This window comes from Squalius cephalus, assembly GCF_949319135.1.
Source record: "Squalius cephalus genome assembly, chromosome: 24".
Taxonomy (NCBI): domain Eukaryota; kingdom Metazoa; phylum Chordata; class Actinopteri; order Cypriniformes; family Leuciscidae; genus Squalius; species Squalius cephalus.
Window position 1 is genome coordinate 20,237,797 of NC_137145.1, and position 23,712 is coordinate 20,261,508.

General features: G+C 38.2%; 1 protein-coding gene across 2 annotated transcripts; it reads left to right on the forward strand.

Moving 5' to 3' along the window:
• smarcad1b (SNF2 related chromatin remodeling ATPase with DExD box 1b) lies at positions 1-22,828 on the forward strand. Of its 2 annotated transcripts, none has more exons than XM_079861682.1 (23): positions 1-120; positions 5,222-5,345; positions 7,222-7,384; positions 7,483-7,531; positions 7,689-7,786; positions 9,420-9,518; positions 9,609-9,687; positions 10,753-11,171; positions 11,265-11,461; positions 11,568-11,658; positions 11,775-11,874; positions 11,960-12,019; positions 13,542-13,617; positions 13,982-14,117; positions 14,314-14,445; positions 15,970-16,065; positions 16,269-16,386; positions 16,477-16,592; positions 17,683-17,871; positions 18,187-18,305; positions 21,997-22,179; positions 22,272-22,387; positions 22,471-22,828. In XM_079861682.1, exons 1-23 carry the CDS (start codon positions 96-98, stop codon positions 22,530-22,532), a joined length of 2,847 nt encoding a protein of 948 aa, XP_079717808.1. In that variant the 5' UTR covers positions 1-95; the 3' UTR covers positions 22,533-22,828. The 2 variants fall into 2 exon arrangements, with proteins under 2 accessions (XP_079717808.1, XP_079717807.1); XM_079861681.1 differs by lacking the exon at positions 1-120 and adding an exon at positions 3,416-3,854.
• Positions 22,829-23,712: the final 884 nt, after the last annotated feature.

The window sequence follows — 23,712 nt, forward strand, 5'->3', positions numbered from 1 at the left end:
GGACCCACATCGGCTTCTGTAGAAGTGCGAGCGCGCTTCCGATTGGTCGAACGACCCAAAACAACTGGACTGACGTCACGCAGGAAGGTGGCAACATGCGGTTCAAATGTGCAGACCGTGGTAAGTTTTACATTCACAAATGTTAATGGTCTGAAAGGACATCACGCGTTTCAAGGCTGACATGAAGGTTCGTTTTGAAACCTTACAAGGACTTTCAAGACGCGAAGCAATCAGAAACATGGACATTTAAGTTACAAAGAATTCAATTCCTCGTCTTTATTTTGATACACCACCTATTCTTCTTCCTCTTTCACATGTGAATATATTTTTCTTGGATATCTTTGATGTGAATGTTATCCTCAACGTTCATACTTGTTGTTAAAAATTGTATTAATGTTTTATGATGATATGGAATTATTAAAACATTATATGTGGAACATCGTATCTTTTGAAATGTTTTAAAAAAATGTGCAGACATTCACAACTCACTGATCTTGGCTGTTTACTCTGAATCTTTGGAAAGATTTTGTCTTCATTTATCATAATTATTTATAGACTTATTCTTTGACTTATAGGAATACAATTTCAGGTTACTATAGATACATTCATGTTTTATTATGCATTTCATTATTTAGCAGAGAAAGAGGGCAGATGAATTATAAATCACTGATGGTCAAATTCATCTCTCTCCAAAATGGAGCAACAATTTAAACATCTCTAAAGTTGTTATTTGTGGAGAAGATGCTTAAACACTATGGAGCATGTTAGATTTGTAGGCATGCACATCTTTAAGAAAAAAAAAAGAAAAGAAAAAAAGTAAAGGATTCAATAACTCACTCATAATTCACAAAAGACTGCATCTGAATCACATACTCTCTTTTTACTTATTTTGAATAAGTAATCACTATGTGACTGCTAAAAAATTATGTTCTATAGTATAAATATGTGTGCAGTATTAAAGGGGTGGTTGATTATGATTTCACTTTTTTAACTTTAAGTAGTGTGTAATGTTGCTGTTTGAGCATAAAACAACATCTGACGTTCAAAGTTCAAAGCAAAGGGAGATATTTTCTTTTAAAGAAATCGTTTTTTAAGGACTACAACAAACAGATGGTAGGGACTATACACGACATTCCTACAGGGTTAGTGATGTCATAAAATGTACATAAACCCCGCCCCCAGGAACGCGATTTATAGATTATCATGACAGAATATGCTAATCAATGACTAGAAGATGTCACATAATGCTTGATATCAATTTGACGTCAAAAGTTAGTCAAGACTTGATCAAGATACTGCTTATCATTTTAAGTTCAGATTGAAAGGCAATGTCTTCCAGTGGTAATTAGGTGAAAAGAGAAAGTACACACTGAAACTGGTTTATTGATATGCAGGTCAATATGTTTGACATTCAGTTTACATCAAATCAATGTCATGGATTGGTTTTGACGTCAATTTCATTTGCATATTTGACCATTTTTTTTACATTGATTTTGACATCAATTTGATGTCTTTTCAACACCAATTGCCCACGAGTAACATAAATTCATCAAATAACCATTCAGAAATGTTGCCTACATGTCTCTCTCCATTTTTGTCTGAATCCGGTTTGAATACTAAAGGCTAAAAGTTGCCTTCCCTGTGCTGGGAGCAGCAGCTCATTTGCATTTAAAGGGACAGACACAAAAACGGTGCGTTTTTGCTCACCCTCAAAAAGTGACAATTTTAACATGCTATATAAACATATCTGTGGGGTATTTTGAGCTAAAACTTCACATACACACTCTGGGGACATCAGAGACTTATTTTACATCTTGTGAAAATGGCATTATACCACCAATTTAATGTAATCTGGACATACTACATTCGCCATGTTGTCATTATCATGTGACCTACATACCAGCATCAGTTGCGTCGCTTCACTGGCTTTGGCTGCGTCCGAAATGACATAGGCGAAAAACAGTATGTGACAAATGAAGTATGTCCGAATTGATGACCGGATGACCTACTACTTTCAGCTAAAAAATCTGAAGAGTATCCTAGCCTACGATGAACACTTTACTATCCAATGAGGCCATGGGAGATGATTTATGAATGACAGTGCAGCAAAGAGTACTGACACTAGGTCACATGATAATGACAACATGGTGAATGTAGTATGTCTAGATTCAATTCATACTTCACACGAATACTATATAACATACTTTTTTAGCAGTTGTGAAGTAGCCTAATTACTTATTCAAAACAAGTACCTACTCAAAATCGCTATTTCAAACGCAGCCATTCACAAATCCTCTCCTGTGGCCTCATGGGATAGTAAAGTGTCCATAGTATGCACATTTCAGAATCTCGCCAGAAGTAGTAGGTCATCCGGGTACTCTTTGCCTACGCCTTTATGAGAACTGTGAATTCTGACATTCTTCTTTTGTCACATACTGTTTTTCGCCTACTAACCTATGTAGTAGGGAAGTAAGCCTATGTGATTTCGGATGCAGCCATTGTAATGATGTTACCTTCAGAAAGTATCTGAATGAATTGTTTTAGTGAACCGATTCAAAAGATCCGATTCACTGGGATGAATAAAAATCGCCACTAGTCACAGTAGTGACAGTACGCGTGCATCTGACCACCTGGATTACTCGCGAGTCGCGAAACGGACATTTTAAACAGTAGGACGCCACAAATTGAGTGAAAGCAAATAAGTATATTTCAACACTTTCCCGACAAAGCCAAACTGATTCATTCTCAGTGATTAAACAGCGGGTTCCTTTTCAATGAAAGACCATGCGTTTGCTCAACAAAACGGTGTCTATATAGATCCAGTGAGAATCAGTCCGCTTATGTAAAGCCATAATTTGAATCTCAGCACTCGTGAAAGAGTCGCTGCAGTGTTACCGCAGTCACAGCACGTCACCTCGCAGCGTCAGCAGCCTCGAGAACCGGTTGTTATTGTTGTCTCGCCTCTTGCCAACATGCATCTTTATGAAGCGAGATCACAGGACTGCTGTCAGTCAAATCACCAGCTGCTCACAGTCGGGCATCACGAAGACGTGCTCGGAAACGAGATCGATTTACTTGTAACAGTGCATGTTTCAACCCATGCTGTCATTCAAAGCCATGTACTGCTGCGTTCCCCCATAGGGAACGAGTTTCTTGTCAGTTTAATTCAGTTATGTCTCATGTTTTAATTTATTTTTATATTTTATATGATTTTTATTTTATTCCAAACAAACAAGTACTATTTTAATTTCGGTTTATCATTCCCTTTACTACACTACAAGTATGTATGTCAATACATTATTTAAATACATAAATATGTAATAATAATTAAGATACAGTACAAGTGTAATGTATTAAAGTTCATAGGATACTCTTTCTCGGTCGACTGTGACTACACGTGCGTACCTTCACGGCCACCGTAGTTACAGATGTTACAACCGGCTAGCGTATGATTACGCTGTCTTCATTCATTAAAAACACTAGACACACAATACAGCCTGTGAAATATCCCAAAGACTCAGAACGTGCATAGAAATAGTTCGAGTTAAACAGGGTTATCTGGTCATTACCGATGACCGAAGCCGATGCGAGGCTGTTTATTGACAAAGCAATCATTCATTAGCTCGCCGTGCTTTGTTAGAGAGAAATGCTACTCTTGTCCAAAAAATCAGCTCATTACAGTTGATAGATAGTGAATTCGGGCAGCGACGAATGATTGTATCGATTGAATCGATTGATTTGCATGACATTATGCGAGAACCTGGATTCAGCTGATGTTAACGCATGAGAGAGAGAGTGAACAATGAGGAGAAAGAAAGGACAGTCAGCATCCTCACATCATGTGGATCCCTCGGGTAGGCTGTGTTAAGTTTGACAGTATGAACTTGAGATAAGAGCCTGTTCATTCGCTTCCATAATGAATGATGGTGATTTAATAATGTTTTATTTAACGTGACTGGTCATCCTACAATGGTTAAATATGAGAGCATTCATTTGAGTGTGCTATCATAGCAATGATAAATAGATGCAAATGAATGCATCTATATAATAAACGGCGATTCGTCATCGCCGTTTATTATATTTAGGCAATATTGATTTATATTTAACATATATAAATATTGATAACACACACACACACACATATATATATATACATATATGATTTATATTTATATAACATATATAAATATAATAATATACACACATATAATATATAAACAAAGACTTTTTTATGTTAGATGCGATTCATCGATTATATATACTATTTTTGTGAAAAAAGAGGGATGTTTTTGAAATGCTCAGAAAGTAAATAAATGGATTATAACTACTGCATAAATATAATTTAGTACCATGAAATCCCCTAAAAATACAAAATCTGAAATCTGAAACAATTATCGGACTAAAATATAGTACAATCATTTCATTGAAAGAAAAAAAAGGTAATTTTTGTCCAACATGCGAACAGAACCAGAGGGTTAAAAAGGAATATTTTAATCAATTTTTATATTTGAATTAATCAAGACCGAGATGTTCACTCTTTTGCCTTGTCCTTTCCTCATTGGGAAGCTCTCGTACACATTATAAACATCTACGTTTGAGCAGATTACCTCTGTAGTCTGTTACCTCTCATTGGTTTCATATGAATTACATAATTAAATTTGATTTTGAATTGGTTCATTTAAATTTTACATGTCAAGCTTTCTATAGATATAATTATTATCCTGACTGAGGCACGTATACACTAAGTTTTGGTTCATTTTTGTGACGTGCTCTAGAAAGGAGAAAAATCATGCCAGAATTAAACCCTGATTTTAGAACAATGTATGCGCCACTCGGCCAGGTGTGCCAAAACGCTTATTATAAACTTCAATATTTCATAAATAATCACAGAACGCAATAGCACAACGTGCTTCAACATAAAAAAGCCAGCGGGGATATAAATAATTCAGCACAGGCAGGGATATTGAGACAGCAAATCGCCACCTATAGTATCACACGGCTGGAAAAGGCTCTCAGCCAATCAGATTTGAGAACCAGAAAGTGTTGTGTGTGTATATATGTATAAATATGTGTGTGTATATATATATATATATTCATATATGCAGTATACAGTATATGCTCTGAATATTAGAGCAATGTTGTCTTGCTAGCACAGTAATAAGCCTCTCAAGGCCATGCGTTGTGATTTTGCCACAGTTAAGGTAATGCTTAATTCCAACAGAGCCAGACACTATCATTCCAGAGACTCCTGAAACCAAACGTCCATCAGGGTCATCTTTCTCCACTGCTCTTTCTGACTCTGACTCAGATATTGAGATATCAGGCAGTTCCATGATGCCAGTCAGGTCAGTCATCAACTTCAGTATTTGTGCTTGAGACATTGTAAATATGACATAATATAAAGCACCCCCTCAATGAAAATTTTTTCGTAATTTTTACAGACACTTTATGCTGCAGTAAAATCCTGCAAAGTCTTTTCTTCCCTTTTGTGATGTATATCTGAGTGAAAAGGCTTCTCGAACAAGAATACAATGTAGGGCGGGAGTTTTGTCATTGGGGAATTGATTGGATGGTCGGATGGTTGTGGGGAGCTATTGGTGGATCTCATGTGAGTGACCGGTTGCCCCGCCCTCACGCCAGTAAACACGTCATCAGAGAAGAGAAGAGATAGGCTAATTCTGCAAGAGGGAGAGATTACATTTCAATTAAAGATGAGCATGGATCAATTATTTATAATAAATACTGAAACATTCCATACAAAATTAAGAATTGTTCATTTTGATTTCATGATGACTTATTGGTTAACTGTAATTTACCTTACCATATACAGTATGATGAAAACTAGATGGTTTATAAGTGCATTATACAGTACAGTACAGCACAGCATGTAATTTTACTGTAAAATGCTGTCAAAGTTTCATTTTTTGAAAGGAAAAACTATGAATTACTGTAAAATTTATGGTGAAAAACCGTATAAGGACATTCAATTCCTTGCATAATCACATATGGTTATATTTTAAAGGAACCGTATGTAAGATTGTGGCCAAAACTGGTACTGCAATCACTTTCAAATTACTGTAGAGCGGTGTACCCCTCACCCTCCCCCTCCCCCCTGACTCGAGGTTGCCAGATAGGCTGCAGGATCCAGCAGGAACATAGGCTGCTACAAGGAGCTTCCAATGGCAAGGCATCTCCTATACAAATCCTTGTTTTATTTTGGACTGTCACGACGCATTTCGGATTAATAACGAGGTCTTTTAGGTTTCGTAAGGTTAGACATTTTTTTATCCGAGTCCGACACATTTGTATCTGCGGCTGTGGTAACTAGAGTAGAGCTGGCAACCCGGATGCCGAAACACTACTGACTTTGTGATTGGTAGATAGGTGGAGGGTGGCGCATCAGGCCAAAACACAACATGACAACATCAACATCAGTTGAGGGCTGCAACTTCACTTTTAAATGACAATATCCTGGCTGGACTACTGTTGTCAGTGATATAAGTATTTGAAATTAACATGATTTCTTAATGTCTAGTGACATATCAGGGCCATTTTATGATTAATTGAAATAAATTTCTTACACACGGTTCCTTTAAATAAATAAATACTCATTTTTGTAATCAGTAATGTACATTAGGGTGTTTTGTGTTACATTTATGTTATTTAGTTAATGTTTATTGCATTTTGTGAGTGACCATGTCGATTTGGTAGTTCAAGTTGATATATTGGTATGATATATTACCATTATATCACTTAATGAAATACACAGTTGTAAGATATACAAGAACCAATCTGCTATCCCATAAAACATGAAACAGTGTTAGTATATTTTTTACGGTGAATTTCTTGCAAGCCCGGTGGGCAGTTTTTTACTCTAAATTTATTGGGATATATAACAATATTTTGTCATTTATGTATATATATTTGTATAACTTAACAGGATACAGTGCATGCTTTGAACAACTTTTTTGTCTTGTTTTGTCTGTTTTTTTTTATATCACCTGGCTAATTGATAATGTTATTGACTATTTTCATTACCAGTTATTATCAGTTTGATCAAATATTTGCAGCCCCACAATGGAATGTACAATGGAAATGGCAAAAACAGTCTGGATGTGCTTTTAACCACCATTATTGAGATTAACTGATAATGAAAATGATTCCATAAAATAGTTGTAGCCTTTATGCTTTATACAGTATGCTTTATACTTTGATATCAAGGCAAGTAGAGCGTAAGAAAAAAGCATCATCGTCTGAAGATGAACTATCGCTGTCTGACGAGGAGGAAGTAACCGTGGTGAAGATGGAGAGAAGACCGAAGCACAACAGAACAACAAGATCTACCTCACAAGCTCCACAAACACAACAGAAGGGCTCACGAATGGTAAAAACAAGCATTTTCTAGACCCAGTTTGACAATTTTGGGTGCATCCCAGCCATCGTTTGGGTTGCATGGCAATAATCATCTCAATGACGTTTTAGGTGACCAATAGCGGGCACCCCTCGCCCCTGAAGACGTCTGGGATAGCAGGTACAGATGAGCAGAGTCACTCCATCAATCTAAACTGCTCCCATGATAAAAACTCATTGATCGCTTGGATGGTTTCAGTATTGCTGAATCCAGCTGAGTCTGAGGTGAAGATGCATTTGCTGCATCGATTCGTGTGTTGACATGCTCTCCTTTCCAGAGTCTGATTCGGTCCAGGAGAGGAGACAACAGCAGATGTGTGGCACTTCCCAGGAGAGCGACAGCTCCCGTCGCAGCAGAAAGAGGCGGGCTTCTGAGGTGAGCTCACACACAGTCATTGGATTAACGTGGGTCGTTCCTTCTCTGATCCTCTCAATACTGACAGCAAGGAGTTTTGTGCCGCTGCAAATCCACCAAGGCTAAATTGAAGAGAGTGTCCCGATCAAGGACACCAACAGTATGTCTTTCTACCTGTGCCTGCCAGGTTACCGTTAATCCCTTTTCAAGATGATGTATTAGTCTATTTGTCATTGGCGAGGGTGTGTGCGTTCGCACTAGGCTTATGGAGCGCTGCAGAGATGACGTATTTTTTGTAGACCAGCCGAGAAGTTCGCATCACCCTGGTTCCCTCGACAAAAACCCAATAGGATTTTTCCATTGGCCTTTGAATTGCAGAAAATAAGCTCTGATATCAAAGGTTTACGATTCTTACATGTTTTGCTCATCATGGTAATCTTCACCAATTAACTTTTGAATCCTAAATACAATCATCAGAAGTAAGAAGCTAAATATAGGTTATAATCGAACAACACTATTGTCTCATGACTTAAACGTCACCATCACCAAGTTTCTAACAACTCTTTCAGTCTTTGTTTAACCCGTACCGTTCGCGTGTTGGTCAAAAATGACAGAATTTTTAATTAGTTTTTTTTTATATTAGTACTATATTTTAGTCCAATAAATGTTTTTACTTAATTTTCTGTATTTTTAGGGGATTTTATGGTAATAAATTATATTTGTGCAGTAGTTATAATCCATTTATTCACTTTTTGAGCGTAGACCTGAAAATGAAATCTCCAACTTAAACTGTCATAAATCATTAATGATTTTAAAGAAGACATTTGGCTGATTATTGCTGAAGTGAAAACATTTTTAAAAAGTAAACTTGAAAAAAGTTATACAATTTTACATTTATTGTTATGAAAAATGCACAAAAATACAATTTTCAATTTGTATATGAAATATATATTTTCCAAAACATGTTTTACTCTAAAACTGAGAGAAAATCAAAGCCATAAACCTAAAGCTGTGTTCCAAATTTGAGGTTGATATCTGAAAAAATATGCTTTCAGTAAAAATCTGTTTGTGCGCAGTACCAAACGTTTCCACTAGATGAAATTCGTCATTTTTGACCGCGAACAATACAAGTGTGACTATTTTCTTCAGGACCATTTAGCCTTTTTGAATCATGCCCATGATATTTTTGTGTGTTCACACAGATGTATATAAAGATGTAAAATTTTAAGGTAAAAAATGACCGAACAGAAACATATTCCCTGAAAGTTTGAGTTAAAATAGTTTGCAAGAGTTCCATTATAAACTCAACGAGGCTGTGAAAACGGACTAGTGAGCAGATGAGTTTATCTGTTCAACGTGATGATGTCTCGAAAACATCTGTAGTCCCATTTAGACACTTGTTAGCAAGTAAAAAGAAAAAAAGACAAGTAAAAGCAGACAAGTACACAAGTAAAAGCTTTTAAAATATCACAAGGGGGTATTACCGATGTATGTAAAATAAAACCTCTATCAAAACATCAAAATATCTTAAGTGTGTATTCCTTAAACCGGAGTGCTAAAATGCTAACTCTTTTCCGGGGTTTGGCCTACAAAAAAGCATCATCCCTGCAGTATTCAGGGAAGTGGGCCACAACTGTGTCTCATGTCTCATTAGATGGGTGATTCAGAGGAAGAGGGGCCTGAGCCAGGATCTAAAGATCAGGAACGTATGCTGAGAAAACTCCAGAGGAAGTTCCCTCATCTGAACAAGAATGTGAGTCATCACTGACAGAAGCTGGCCATTTTGGTATGTACACCAGATATTTGTTTGAGCTTGAGGGCTAAAGTTGAAGTGTGCCCACAGGAACTCAGGGATGTGCTTCAGGAACACAGCTGGCTTATTGAGGATGCCTTGGAAACACTACGAATGTTCTCTGATCTTGGTGAGGTTTGATAGGATATTTATTGTGTATAGCTTTAAAATGGCAATTGACATTATAGTATTATAGTATTTCAAAAGCAGTTTGACGGTAGTAACACAGTTCTCATGAAACAATAGCCAATGGACTCTTTACTATCCCATGAGGCCACTGTAGAGGAGTCTTCATAGTGATAAATAGCAGAGAATGGCGTTACAACTGACATCGTAGATCACAATAATGATGACATGGTGGAATAGTATGTTTGCATAAAACAACAGCATAAATCAAAACTGCCATACGTTACTGAATGAAATGTCGACCCAGGACGAGCTATAGGACTGTGAAGCTTTGGGGGTGTTGATGTACTCGATCTACTCCATCTGTGTTTAGATCATTGTTCTGAATCCGATCTGGATGTAGTCTTTGACAAAAACACGATTTTCTCAGCCTCTTGCTCCAAAATGAGAAACAGAAACAGAAACGGATGATTGGGTTTGAGAACTGTAATTTTGGTGCCCCAAATTGCTGGTATGATGGAAAAACCGAGCATCTTTTTTGCAAATTTTACACAGGTAAAGTGTATATTTTTTTAGTTTGTGCCTCTAGTGACACCAAATGGAATTGCAATATATACATATTTATTAAAATACATTTATTGATTAAATATGTTTATTTTTGAATTATTTATGAACTATTAAATTCAATGTTGATTTATTTATTTTACAGTCTGTTTCTGGCTCTTATTCCTCTTCCTAAACAACGGCTATAACTGGTCTTGAACTGTGTACTGACATTTATTATGGCAGTAGCATCACAGAAAAAAAATATTTAATTAAAAATGAAAGATTTTACCTAAAATGTCAACTTATGGCTATGTTTTTTTTTTTCCATCAAGAAAAAGATTCTCATGTAAAATTTTAAGTGTCAGCTGGACTGATGTTTTTAATAGTATACATTCAACTGCTAGTTGCTTTGCAATTACAATTCTAATTGAATTTTTGATAGAAACATGATAGCATATGAGAACAAAGATTCAACGTAAGTGTCATAATTGCCCTAAAGCTTACATTCTTTCTGTACGTTTAGTGGTTGAGTCTGAAGATGATGCCTCTCAAGTATCCACTGCTGCCAAACGCACCAGACGGGTCGCAAATACCCGCCAACAAGCTCAGGTTCCCCAGCTTCCCAGCCCACCCCAACCGAAACCACGCAGACCTCTTGACGGGACCAAAACACCTCAGAGGAGTGCAAAACAGTCGGTGGTCACAAAAAACGTATATGTGAGCTCGTCTGAGGAGTGCAGTGACTCGGAGGCCTCTATGGTGAATGTATTACTGGACTCTGACTCTGACCAATCAGATGAGACTCTATCCAAACTCAAATCAGAGATCCTCCGCTTCTTTCAGACCGCTTCTGTGGATGAGCTCACACTCATTGCTGGATGCTCTTTGAAGAAGGCTCAGAAAATCACAGAGCTGAGACCCTTTAAAAGGTGGAAAGACCTGGTGAGAGAACTGTGCATTTTACTCTCTGTTCATAACTGCCAGAACATGTAGGTCATGATCAAAGAGCAACACTTTTGCAAATCTCTTTCTCAGGATGATGCCATGCACAGAGGAAATGGTCTTTCCATTGAGCTGCTGGCAGGATGTCGGGAGGTTCTGAAGGAAAGGGAAGTTGTTAAAGGTCTCATGAGCAAGTGCGAGGAGATATCGGTAAAACTGATCCAAGACGTGACCCAAATGATGAACAATGGCCCGGGCTCTATGAGCCAGCCCCAGATCCTCACTAGCACGTAAGATTTAACATCATAGGTTGTGGAAGAATTGGCATTTTCATTGTCGAGTGATTGATTCTTTTAATATTTCTCTGAGTTCAATATTTTTTATGTTTTTGTCTAGATTCCAGTTGAAACCGTACCAGCTGATTGGACTGAACTGGCTGGCTTTACTACATCAGAACAAACTTAGTGGAATCCTGGCAGATGAGATGGTAATGGAATAATAGTCCTTTTGTAAATGTTTAGTGATGTTATGAATATGATCTCAATGTTTATTACATGGCAAGGACTGCACATTTAATCACTAGGATGCACTTTCTTAATTTAGGGTTTGGGGAAGACCATCCAGGCCATCTCGTTCCTGGCATACCTCTATCAGGAAGGGAACCATGGGCCTCATCTGATCACCGTTCCTGCTTCTACACTTGGTGAACAGATTTTAAATATCTAAATAACCATCAGCATGAAACATTCAACCATCTGAATCATCTTAATTTGTTGTTACTTTTACAGATAATTGGGTTCGGGAACTGAAACTTTGGTGCCCCAGTTTCAAAGTGCTTGTATATTATGGTAAAACCAAGAATCTTTTTGCAGATTTTTTTTACACATGAATTTCTTTTCCTAAACAGCTCTTCACTAAACGCACAAAATGCATTTTGTAATTATATAAATAAATAAATAACAGGTTGTAAAATTAAATAAAACCCCTATAGGTTGATGAGGTATCAGCCTGAAGGGGGTTTATTCTGAGATAACAACCGGCTGGATGTACATTATCCAGCTTATTACACGGCTACTTAACCACATAAGTAAATAATTAGACACGAAATATTGATCTGAGTTGAAATATTTTATTAGGTCTTTAAAGGCAAAGCTTCCGAGGAGAGAGCAGTTGCTAGTGCGGCAAGTTCAAACTAGACGGACATTTAAGAGATACGGTATACAGTCACACCACTTATTACACAGCATTTTGCCACATAAATAATTATGGAGATAAGAGATATTGATTTCAGATTAAACTTTTTTTTAAATCGTACCTGTTTGTATCTTATTATCCAACAGTTTACAAAACAATAGTCACAAAATGGCTGCCGCTGGATGGCGTGATTGACCAATCAGAATCAAGTATTCCACAGAGCTGTGTAATAAATATATATATTATACTACGGGGCTGTTGAAGGCTCGAATCTGATCAGCTAAAGTAGATCCAGGCAGGTCTTGACCGCATTACAGTTCCATATCACTTCGCCAAATGATTTCAGCTATTTCAAAGATCTTTACAGCCTACAACAGCAAAAGAACCAAAACCCACAACGACGCTGACTAAGCAAATAAATATAGTAGACAATAGGATAAATACAACACATAATGTCCATGTTTTTTGCCACCAAATTACATTTTATTATGTACAAAAAGCACGTAGGCTACTCTTTCTCCCGCTCTCCCACTCAAACGCACAAACATAGGCCTACAGTACGGACACACACTCACACAGAAACGTGTCGTCAGCGCTGCTCTGACGATTTTATCAGTAAAATAGATTAAAAACTCAAAAGCTAAATGGCATTTCTTACTAGCGAGGTGATAAAGGTGCTGTTCTTGGAGCAGATAAACTTACAATTTCGCTATTAGTAGAGACGCTGCTGCCAAACACTGTTGAGAGACGCACCAGACTGAGGTTATCGCATATGCTTAATCTCTCTCTCTCTCTCTCTCTCTCTCTCTCTCTCTAAGCCTCCATTACTAGCTCTAAAATTACGTTTTGGATTTAGCAACAGAGGCTTGGGATTAGATGCGTAAGAAATTAGTCCCACATACAAGAGCGTTTTCAGGACAAAAGCTTGCCAAATGTCTTGAAATACATCATCTGAACAATGTTTTGAGGTGTGGTAACTGTAGTATAAGGGGAATAATTGACGCTGCATCACCACCTCGGGTGTGCATTATTTTTCTAATAATTCAATGGCCCATCATCAATTATTTCTTGATGGAAATAGTTTTTAGCATGAATAAATTACACACTTAACTTTTAATGTAAAATTTTAAGGAAAATGTTGGTGCCACTGCCAATCTAACTGATTTATTTCGGTAGGATCTGCTGAGGATCGCAAGTATATGCGCTACGAGATCCTGAATCAAATAGTGGATTACAACATCATTGTCTCCACGTGAGTATCGAAGTTCAAGCTCTCAAGCTTGCCCTGAACCCTTGAAGAAAGAGTCGAGGCGTCATATCCTTCATAGACCACCTGCATGCAAATCCGAGAAGGGTACCAAGCATGAGGCTTCTAGGGAAATGTGTATCTTTTGAACTTTGTTACACACACAGAACCACAAACCGTGAAGCTAGCATAGAAAAAAGCACCCTTGTTAAAGACATAATAATGATGAAATACTCAGCGTTTGAGTGAACGTGAAAAGGTCCAAGTAAAATGACCCTGTCCCATTCATTATTTATGGTAATGAAACATGGCTGTGCCTCATGTCCTGCCCCTTAATACCTCAGCTCATTAAATGGTCTCTTGTGCACAGTTACAACCTGGCTATTGGAAATAACAGTGACCGCAGCCTGTTCTGCAAGCTCAAGCTGGAGTATGCCGTGTTCGACGAAGGCCACTTGCTGAAGAACATGAACTCGCTGCGCTACCGACACCTCATGGCCATCAACGTAAGATCCCTATAAGTTGCATGTATAGCTGTCGTCCATAGCAACGTGTCAGTGGTCATTAAGAATAAATGCCTTGAGCTCTATTACAGCCACACGTCTGTTTTTGTAAAAGCAGGACTGTGTGCGGCCCAGATGGGGTTAAACTGCCTTTGCCCCCTCAGGCACTCAGGTTTCTCCTCCATTTGTGTTCCTCCAGGCCAAAAATCGACTGCTGCTCACTGGAACCCCACTGCAAAACAACCTACTCGAGCTCATGTCCCTGCTCAACTTCATCATGCCCAGCATGTTCTCCAGCAGCACTTCACAGATCTCCAAGATGTTCTCCATGGTAGAACTTGCACACACCTAAATGTCCATCCTTTATCCACCTTATTTCCCAAAGTAAGAGCGGGCGTGGTTTCTAAAGCAATCTTCCCTCTTTAGGGGATGCACCTTTATTAAAATTCTTGCTGATATTTATTTATAATTATGGCCAATTTAAAGTTTAATCCAATTTTGTTTTTAATACAAAAACTATTGTATCATTTTAACTTTATAATGTGAAAAAAATTATATTCATTTTACTAAAGATTAACAATTAAATGTAAAAAGCGGAAATTAGCATGCAGAGTGAAATATGCAATATCTGCCCGGTTTTAAATTCAACATCGACCAATACAGATCAATTTAAAATCTCTAATATCTGCTGATAACCAATATTGCACTTATTTTTGTATTTTTTTTGTGCTTCAGAAGATTTTTTTTTGTTCTTTTTTTTTTCTTTCTAAAAGTTTAGCACAAGGGCTTACTTGAGTTTGTGGTCTCACTTTAATCAATCAACCACCTAACAATTTCTTAAAAATCAACCAGCATACCTTAACAACACCCGAGCAGCCACCTAGCCATTCTCTAGAGAAAGCACACAGAACACCCTAGCAGCCACCTAGTAATGTCCCAGAAAGCACCTAGAACACCCTAGCAACACCCTATCAGCCACCCAGCCATTCTCTAGAGAAAGCACACAGAACACCCTAGCAACCACCTCGCCATTCTCTAGAGAAAGCACACAGAACACCTTAGAAACCACCTAGTAATGTCCCAGAAAGCACCTAGAACACCCTAGCAACACCCTAGCAGCCACCTAGCCATTCTCTAGAGAAAGCACCCAGAAAACCCTAGTAACACCCTAGCAGCCACCCAGCCATTCTCTAGAGAAAGCACACAGAACAGCCTAGCAACCACCTCGCCATTCTCTAGAGAAAACACACAGAACACCTTAGAAACCACCTAGTAATGTCCCAGAAAGCACCTAGAACACCCTAGCAGCCACCCAGCCATTCTCTAGAGAAAGCACCCAGAAAACCCTAGTAACACCCTAGCAGCCACCCAGCCATTCTCTAGAGAAAGCACACAGAACACCCTAGCAACCACCTCGCCATTCTCTAGAGAAAGCACCCAGAACACCCTAGCAACACCCTAGCAGCCACCCAGCCATTCTCTAGAGAAAGCACACAGAACACCCTAGCAACCACCTCGCCATTCTCTAGAGAAAGCACACAGAACACCTTAGCAACACCCTTGCAGCCACCTAGCCATGAGAAAAGCACCCAGAACACCCTAGCAACACCCTAGCACCCACCCAGCCATTCTCTAGAGAAAGCACCCAGAACACCCTAGCAACCACCTCGCCATGTCCTAGAAAGCACACAGGGACACCATAGCAACACCTTAGCAGCCACCTAGCCATGACCTAGAAAGCATCCAGAACACTTTGCCATGCCCTAGAGACACCCTAGCATCAAGACCAGCACCAATTGTCTTCAGTAAATGTAAAAATGTAGTTCCAGATATTTCTTTAATCTGTCTCCACCAGAAATCTTCAGAGGAGCAGAGCAGTTTTGAGAGGGACAGGATTACCCAGGCCAAGCTCATCATGAAACCTTTCATCCTCAGACGTGTGAAGAGCGAGGTGCATCAGCATGCATAGTCCATAAGCATTTTGCATAATGCATGTGCTCTCAGAATGCGTGCCAATGTGGAAATCTGTTGGACAACATCACAAATGCATTATTCAGTCTCACAAGCAGATGAGGCACTTTGCTTGTCATGTCGACCCTCTGTGACTCTGGGGCACTCGAGTGGTTCACTGACAGATGATGATGTGCCCGACAGGTCCTGAAGCAGTTGCCTGCCAAAGAGGAGCAGGTTGAATTTTGTGCCATGTCCGAGAGGCAGCAGGAACTCTACAACGCTCTTTTCCACAAACTGAAGCGCTCCAGTAATAAAGAAAGTATGTATTTGAGGAAGATGGTGTTGTAAAATGTACTGGCTTCAGTATGCAGTATGTGAACCATAGTTTATTCACAATGTCTTTCTGCAGAACGTGAGCTGACCAATGTGATGATGCAGCTGAGAAAGATGTCCAACCATCCGCTCCTTCATCGGCAGTATTACACCACAGAAAAACTCAAAGCCATGAGCAAACTCATGCTCAAGGTCAGAGATATTTTCATGTGAAGTTTTACGTGTTGATCAAGCCCATCTTTTCAGGTTCAGACGGAATCGGTGCGATTTTAAGTAAACTGAACTCACTATGGAAAGTCACTATCGTTTCCATCTTATTCTATCCAAGAACCATCCATTTATTAGGATTATTTATGAATATGAATAAAGTTTATACAACAATTATTATTGTTATATTATAAAACAATTATTGGTAACACTGGTGACGTAGTTACACATTACTACATGTACTTACTATAGTAATAACAGTAAATTATGCATAATTAAAAGTAACTAACCCTAACTACAACTCTGTAGTACATGTAGTTAATTAATATTACTCAGTACTTAGTACAATGCAACTATGTCACCTTAAAATAAAGTGTAAGTAATTATTGAACAACAATATAAAATATAATATTTTGTATAAATAGTTTTTAATTATTATTTTTATTGATAAAGAATTATTATTATTAAGCTGCTGAGGAAAGTATGCCTTTAATACATTTCAGAGCAGTGGTTGTCAGTGGTTGAAAAATAAATAATATTTTTTATGATTATACAACAACAAAAACAATTACTGAACAACAATAAAAATATAATATTTTATTTTATTTACTATGTATTATTAATATTATTATTATTGGCCACAAACAGCTGTGTGGACAATAATTATAATAATAAATTAATTCTATGAATTCTTAGTTTAATTCTCATTATTAACAACATAATAAAATATTCTTGAAATATGTCAAGAATTTTATATTCTATAAAATATTTTATTATTTTTTTTATTGTTGTATAATGATGATTTAGTTCATTTGTTTTAAGTAATTTAAAAAAATTGGTTCTGCATTTTGGTCATACACAAACCAAAAAATATTTGTATTAGTATAGGTCAAAAAACAGAAATATTGGCCAGTCTTAACTCAGTGTTTCATAAAGAACCGCAGCAGGGAATGAGCACAATTAGGGCAGATATTTATTGAGATTGCAGTTTTTAGGTTGCCATCTATAACTGTATTCAACATATCTTATCTGAAGTGTCTGTGTGCTTCACCTTTAATTGGCTAAAACATTCCAGGAGCCGAGTCACCGTGACGCAGATCCCGCTCTCATCAAGGAGGACATGGAGGTGCTCTCAGACTTTGAGTTACACCGCCTCTCTCAGCAGTATTCTGCACTGCAGGAATACCAACTCGACACAGAAACACTGCTGGACTCGGGGAAGCTCAGCCTCCTCGCACAGCTGCTGAACTCCCAGAAGGAGAAGGTTGGGGGAAAACAGATTCCTGTTATGTTCCGCAGACCAAATTACATTTTCAATAACCCTTCAGAGTATAATGAAAGTTATTTACCTGTGCAGAGAAATGCACTTGCAAATTACACCATACTGCATACTGTCAACTATAGAAGCAAGAACATACTTGGTTTTAAGTAACGCTTACAGGACTCAAATGACTTTCTTTCGTCTGTGGAACACAAAAGCAGACATTTAGCAGAATGTTCATGCTGCTTTTTTCCATACAATGAATTTCGTCCTCTCATTTCCATCAGTGTGGTCACTCTCTCTCTCTCTTTCCCCCAGGGTGATCGAGTGGTGCTGTTTAGCCAGTTCACAATGATGCTTGACATTTTGGAGGTGTTCCTGAGACACCATAAGCACAGATACATCCGGCTGGACGGTTCAACACCCATGAGTGACAGGTAAACACACTTGTCCAATGTTGCTCAGTATAGGAGTCGTGAGAATCCACCCTTCCTCCCTCCAAATCATCATCATGAATGTCCTTCTGGCATCGACTCAAGTCCAGACTCGTGACAGCGGTGATGTTGGCAGTGTGTGATGAGGTGGACCTGATGTTTATTGTGTCTTGTCACAGCTGTCGTAAATCAAGGATGGTGTCTCCTTCACTGACACTCAGGTTCTCCATCCGTGTCCTTGAAGACTCTGTCTGTCTTAATTTCATGGTTTTGTTGTGTGAAAATTATGTTTGAGCCATCTTGTTTTGTGTTCTACCTGTGCCGTTATTGTTTTGGCAGGTGTGGATGAGTTTTTGTTTTGGGTTTTGTTTGATAATTTGACCTTTGGACAGTCTGATGTTAGAAATATTATAACCCATTTAATGGAAAAATGGGCATTATAAAAAATGTATACTACTACTGATAATTATTCTAAGATTTTTATTCTAATATTTTATCCATTTATTGTGGGATTTGTTTTATTGTTTTTGAAAGAAGTCTCTTGTGTTCACAGAGGAGGCATTTATTTGAAAAGTATAGTAAAAACAGTGATATTCAAAAATATTATTACCATTTTAAATAACTATTTTCTATTTTAATATATTGTAAAATGTAATTTATTCCTGAGATAAAAGCTGAAATTTCAGCATCATTACTCCAGTCTTCAGTGTCACATGATCCTTCTAATATCATGATTTGGTGCTCAAGAAACATTTATTATTATTATCAGTGTTGAAAACAGTACTGCTTTTTTTTTTTATTAATTGAAAATTCAAAAGAACAGCATTTATTTGGAATAGAATGCAATAGATTTAATGCATCTTTGTTTAATACAAGTATTAATTTCTTACAAAACAAAATCTTACTAACTTTTGAATGGTATTGTACATGTGTTCATCAAGAGATTGTGCTCTTTAAGGGTTAACTGTTTTTCAAAACCTACTGCTACCCATTTAAGTTAGTAGATGTTGAACTAATTCTTATTCATGTTGTTGACATGTCGAGGAAATTATGTTTTCTGCTTTCCGAAACCAGATCCACTTTGCATGCACTTCCAAAGGATGAGGACTCAGGTTTTACAGTATTGATTCGAGTCTACGCCATCATTACTGTTGCACTGTGTATACAAGTGTTGATTAAGCCTCCAGACCAATAACAACAGACTGGGTCACCTGACCAATCAGAGCAGAGCAGAGCAGACCAATCACAACAAACTGGACCATCTGACTAATCAGAGCAGAGTAGACCAATCATGACAGACTGGGTCATCTGACCAATCAGAGCAGAGTAGACCAATCACGACAGACTGGGTCATCTGACCAATCAGAGCAGAGTAGACCAATCATGACAGACTGGGTCATCTGACCAATCAGAGCAGAGTAGACCAATCACAACAGACTGGGGCTGCGTTCAGCCCCGACAAAACGTTGCACAACGTTTTTTAAACAGAAACGGTGATGCGTTGAACACACTGTTCTGATGACGCAAGAGTTGCAACTATGGCAGCTGAGAAGGCCATTCTTTGTGTTCTTTGTGAAGAATTTTCGGAGCCTGCATGAAGTCGGTATAAATATGTGTTTAATACTACAAAATATGCCCGATGTTACAGTTACTGCACTTGCCGCCCAGAACAAAAGAGAACATCCCAATCGAGTGAAGGGATTGCTGAAACTGAAATGGAAGCACACATCTTACCTAATTCAGACTAAAACACACCTTTATTTGTAGTTCATACTGTTTTAATACCCTGTATTTTCTTTCTCATTTTTAGGAAAAGCACTTAATTACCATTGTTTATTTCTATACCAAATGTCATAGGCTACACTTGCAATGAAGCTAAAAATATAAACAACTACATCATTATGTTGATATCCTATTTTTACAATAAAACTTACGACAAACACGTCTTCTAATATCCTCAGTTGTTGCGTATACCGAGCTGCATCGAACACATTTGTAAATTACTTTCCTTGAACCCATTGTGCGAGTGCACTTTAATACCGCGGGGGTGGGGGTGGTGTGGCGCAATCGATAAGACACATGCCTTTGGTGTGAGAGACCCGGGTTCGAATCCACTGTGAGCCACCAATGTGTCCCTGAGCAAGACACTTAACTCCTAGTTGCTCCAGAGGCGTGCGACCTCTGACATATATAGCAATTGTAAGTCGCTTTGGATAAAAGCGTCAGCTAAATGAATAAATGTAAATGTAAATACCGCGTGCTTTATATACATGTTGCTGCTGATTGGACTGCAGTTCTGACACACCCACCAAACAAGAGAAAACGTATCTCAAACCCCGTTGCACACCGGTGCACGCCGTTTCCAGGAAACATGACGTTCAACCCGGAAACCGTAGCAAAACGTTGCGCACCGGTTTGAACTTGAACATGCCCTGGGTCATCTCACTAATCAGAGCAGAGTAGACCAATCACAACAGACTGGGCCATCTGACCAATCAGAGCAGAGCAGACCAATCACAACAAACTGGACCATCTGACTAATCAGAGCAGAGTAGACCATTCACAACAGACTAGGTCATCTGACCAATCAGAGCAGAGTAGACCAATCACAACAGACTGGGTCATCTGACCAATCAGAGCAGAGTAGACCAATCACAACAAACTGGACCATCTGACTAATCAGAGCAGAGTAGACCAATCACAACAGACTGGGTCATCTGACTAATCAGAGCAGAGTAGACCAATCACAACAGACTGGGTCATCTCACTAATCAGAGCAGAGTAGACCAATCACAACAGACTGGGTCATCTGACCAATCAGAGCAGAGTAGACCAATCACAACAGACTGGGCCGTCTGACCAATCAGAGCAGAGTAGACCAATCACAACAGACTGGGCCATCTGACCAATCAGAGCAGAGTAGACCAATCATGACAGACTGGGTCATCTGACCAATCAGAGCAGAGTAGACCAATCACAACAGACTGGACCATCTGACTAATCAGAGCAGAGTAGACCAATCACAACAGACTGGGTCATCTGACCAATCAGAGCAGAGTAGACCAATCATGACAGACTGGGTCATCTGACCAATCAGAGCAGAGCAGACCAATCATGACAGACAAGGTCATCTGACCAATCAGAACAGAGCAGGCTCTCGGAAGGGAGGGGTTTAGAGAGACTAATCCTTTATCGAACCATTTCAGACACTGTGAGAAAATATGCTGCAATGTATATTATGACAAAATGAAAGTTTTTCGGACCAGGGATGCATGTAAACCTGTTGTAGGAGACCTCCAAAACTAAATTAAGAACATTTAAAATAGCACAACAGGGGCACTTTAAAATATACCAGATATGAATATAACAAATATCAGTTGATAACCTGTATGGTACCAATATATTGTGCATGGTAGATGTCCACCTTAATTGAATTATTGTGATAAGGATGTAAAGGGGAAGTATTACCAAAATGTGTGACCAACCACACTTATCCTGTTTTATTCATATAGATCACTGTCCTGTTCCACCACCATTGTTTTGTTGGCCAAAGCACTTAAGCCCATTATCCATAGGAACCATTGCTACTGTTAGCGTACTGTAAATCACCTTTTCACTTGTAAATCACAGAGTTTTTTCTAAATGCCAATTAAGTAAATGGACAGTAACTGTAAATCTGACTGGGCTTTTACAGAATTGGGCTGATTGACCAGTTCAACACAGACCAGGACATATTTGTGTTCCTGCTGTCCACCAGAGCCGGAGGGCTGGGCATTAACCTGACCTCTGCCAATGTGGTCATCCTGCACGATATCGACTGCAACCCTTACAATGACAAACAGGCAGAGGGCCGCTGCCACCGGGTGGGACAAACCAAGTAAGAGACATTGAACATGTGTGTCTTTGCTGCTGTTTCACTGGTGTTTTGTCCTCATGCTTTTATATCTGAGTGCATGTGTCCCGTTAAAGGACGGTGAAGGTGATCAAGCTGATAAGTAAGGACTCCATAGAGGACGCCATGCTTCGGATTGGAGAAAGAAAACTCAAACTAGAGCAGCACATGACCGCAACTGCAACTGAGGAGGGTGAGAATGCGTTTATGAAACTCGCAGGGATTTTCACCTGTGTTTTGTTGTAAAATGAATACATATATGTTTGGTTCTTCCAGATGAAGAGGACACGTTACCTGATGATATGACCTCGCTGCTCAAAGCTTCTCTTGGACTCTGAAATCTGGCTCAGACACCAAACGTACTGTAAAATCGTGACACTTGACTGAATCTGAAAGAAAAGAAGTACTGTAGCACATTTAAGTTTTGCATTTTCCTACAACACCTGAAAAAATGTGAGGTTCAAATGAGCAGATGTTTACTTTTCTACTGTACTTGGCAAAAATACTGTAATGTTGTGTTTGTTTGTTTGATTTTTTTGTGTTTGTGGAGTTTAAAATCTGCATTTGTTTGAATACAAAAAAAAAATGTCGTTGAAAGAATTTTTGTTTTGCAAATAAATTGTTTATTTGCTATTTCCGGAGTTAGTCTTGATTTTGTGGTTTCGGTCTCGACTTTGCATCTCAGAAGTCAATTTCCAGGTGATAATTACCTCAATCACTGATTGGAACGGTATCTTCACCGGTACAGAACATTTCATGAGAATCAACTGAATTCCATGGGCCTGATTTAGCTACTGTATAGTGTGACTCACTGCCTAAAATATATGCTTCAATAAATTAAGCATTTTCTCAAATTTAAAAAAATAAAATAATGTATGGACAACATTGTCATCGTCTTGGACTAACAGTCAAATTCAAACACTGATTCGTAAAAAAAGTTTTAAGTCACTCATAGTAATTCACATAGGCTATATACTCTCAAAAGTAAAGGTGCTTTATTTGCATTTATGGTTCCATAAACAATCTTTAACATCAATGGAACTTTTCCATCACACAAAAAGTTCTTTGTATTAAAGGAATATTCTTCACACTCAGGGAAAAAAAAAATACTTTTAAGTACTGTTCACTGAAAAGCTCTTTGGGAAAATGATTATTCTATCTATGGCATTGCTGCAAAAACCTTTTGAAGATATTTTTAGGTGCAGACACAAAATGTGTTTTTACACCCATTATCAATCAGCATAAAAAAAATATATTTTAAAAAATGGCATTTGATGGTTAAGATTCAGAAGAACACAATTGCTAATAGTTAAATAAAAACACTGTAAATCATACGACAGCATGTGTGACGCTGTACTCAGGTGAAATCTGGAATAAATATTCAGGTCTCTGAAAAAACGCATGTATCAAAAATCAGTGCTGCTAAAGCTAAATTAATCTAAATGTTAAACTGCACATTTTAATGATTTAATTCACGGTATCTTTAGTTGTTGACGTTCAGTGAAAACCCGAACATAC

Bases quoted from the DNA above. Each gene is read 5' to 3' on its own strand.
- smarcad1b (XM_079861681.1), top strand. From the start codon at position 3,803: ATGAGGAGAAAGAAAGGACAGTCAGCATCCTCACATCATGTGGATCCC. The intron at 11,462-11,567 runs GTAAGATTTAAC...GTTTTTGTCTAG, and splicing joins CCCCAGATCCTCACTAGCAC to ATTCCAGTTGAAACCGTACC. The intron at 14,446-15,969 runs GTAGAACTTGCA...TGTCTCCACCAG, and splicing joins TCTCCAAGATGTTCTCCATG to AAATCTTCAGAGGAGCAGAG.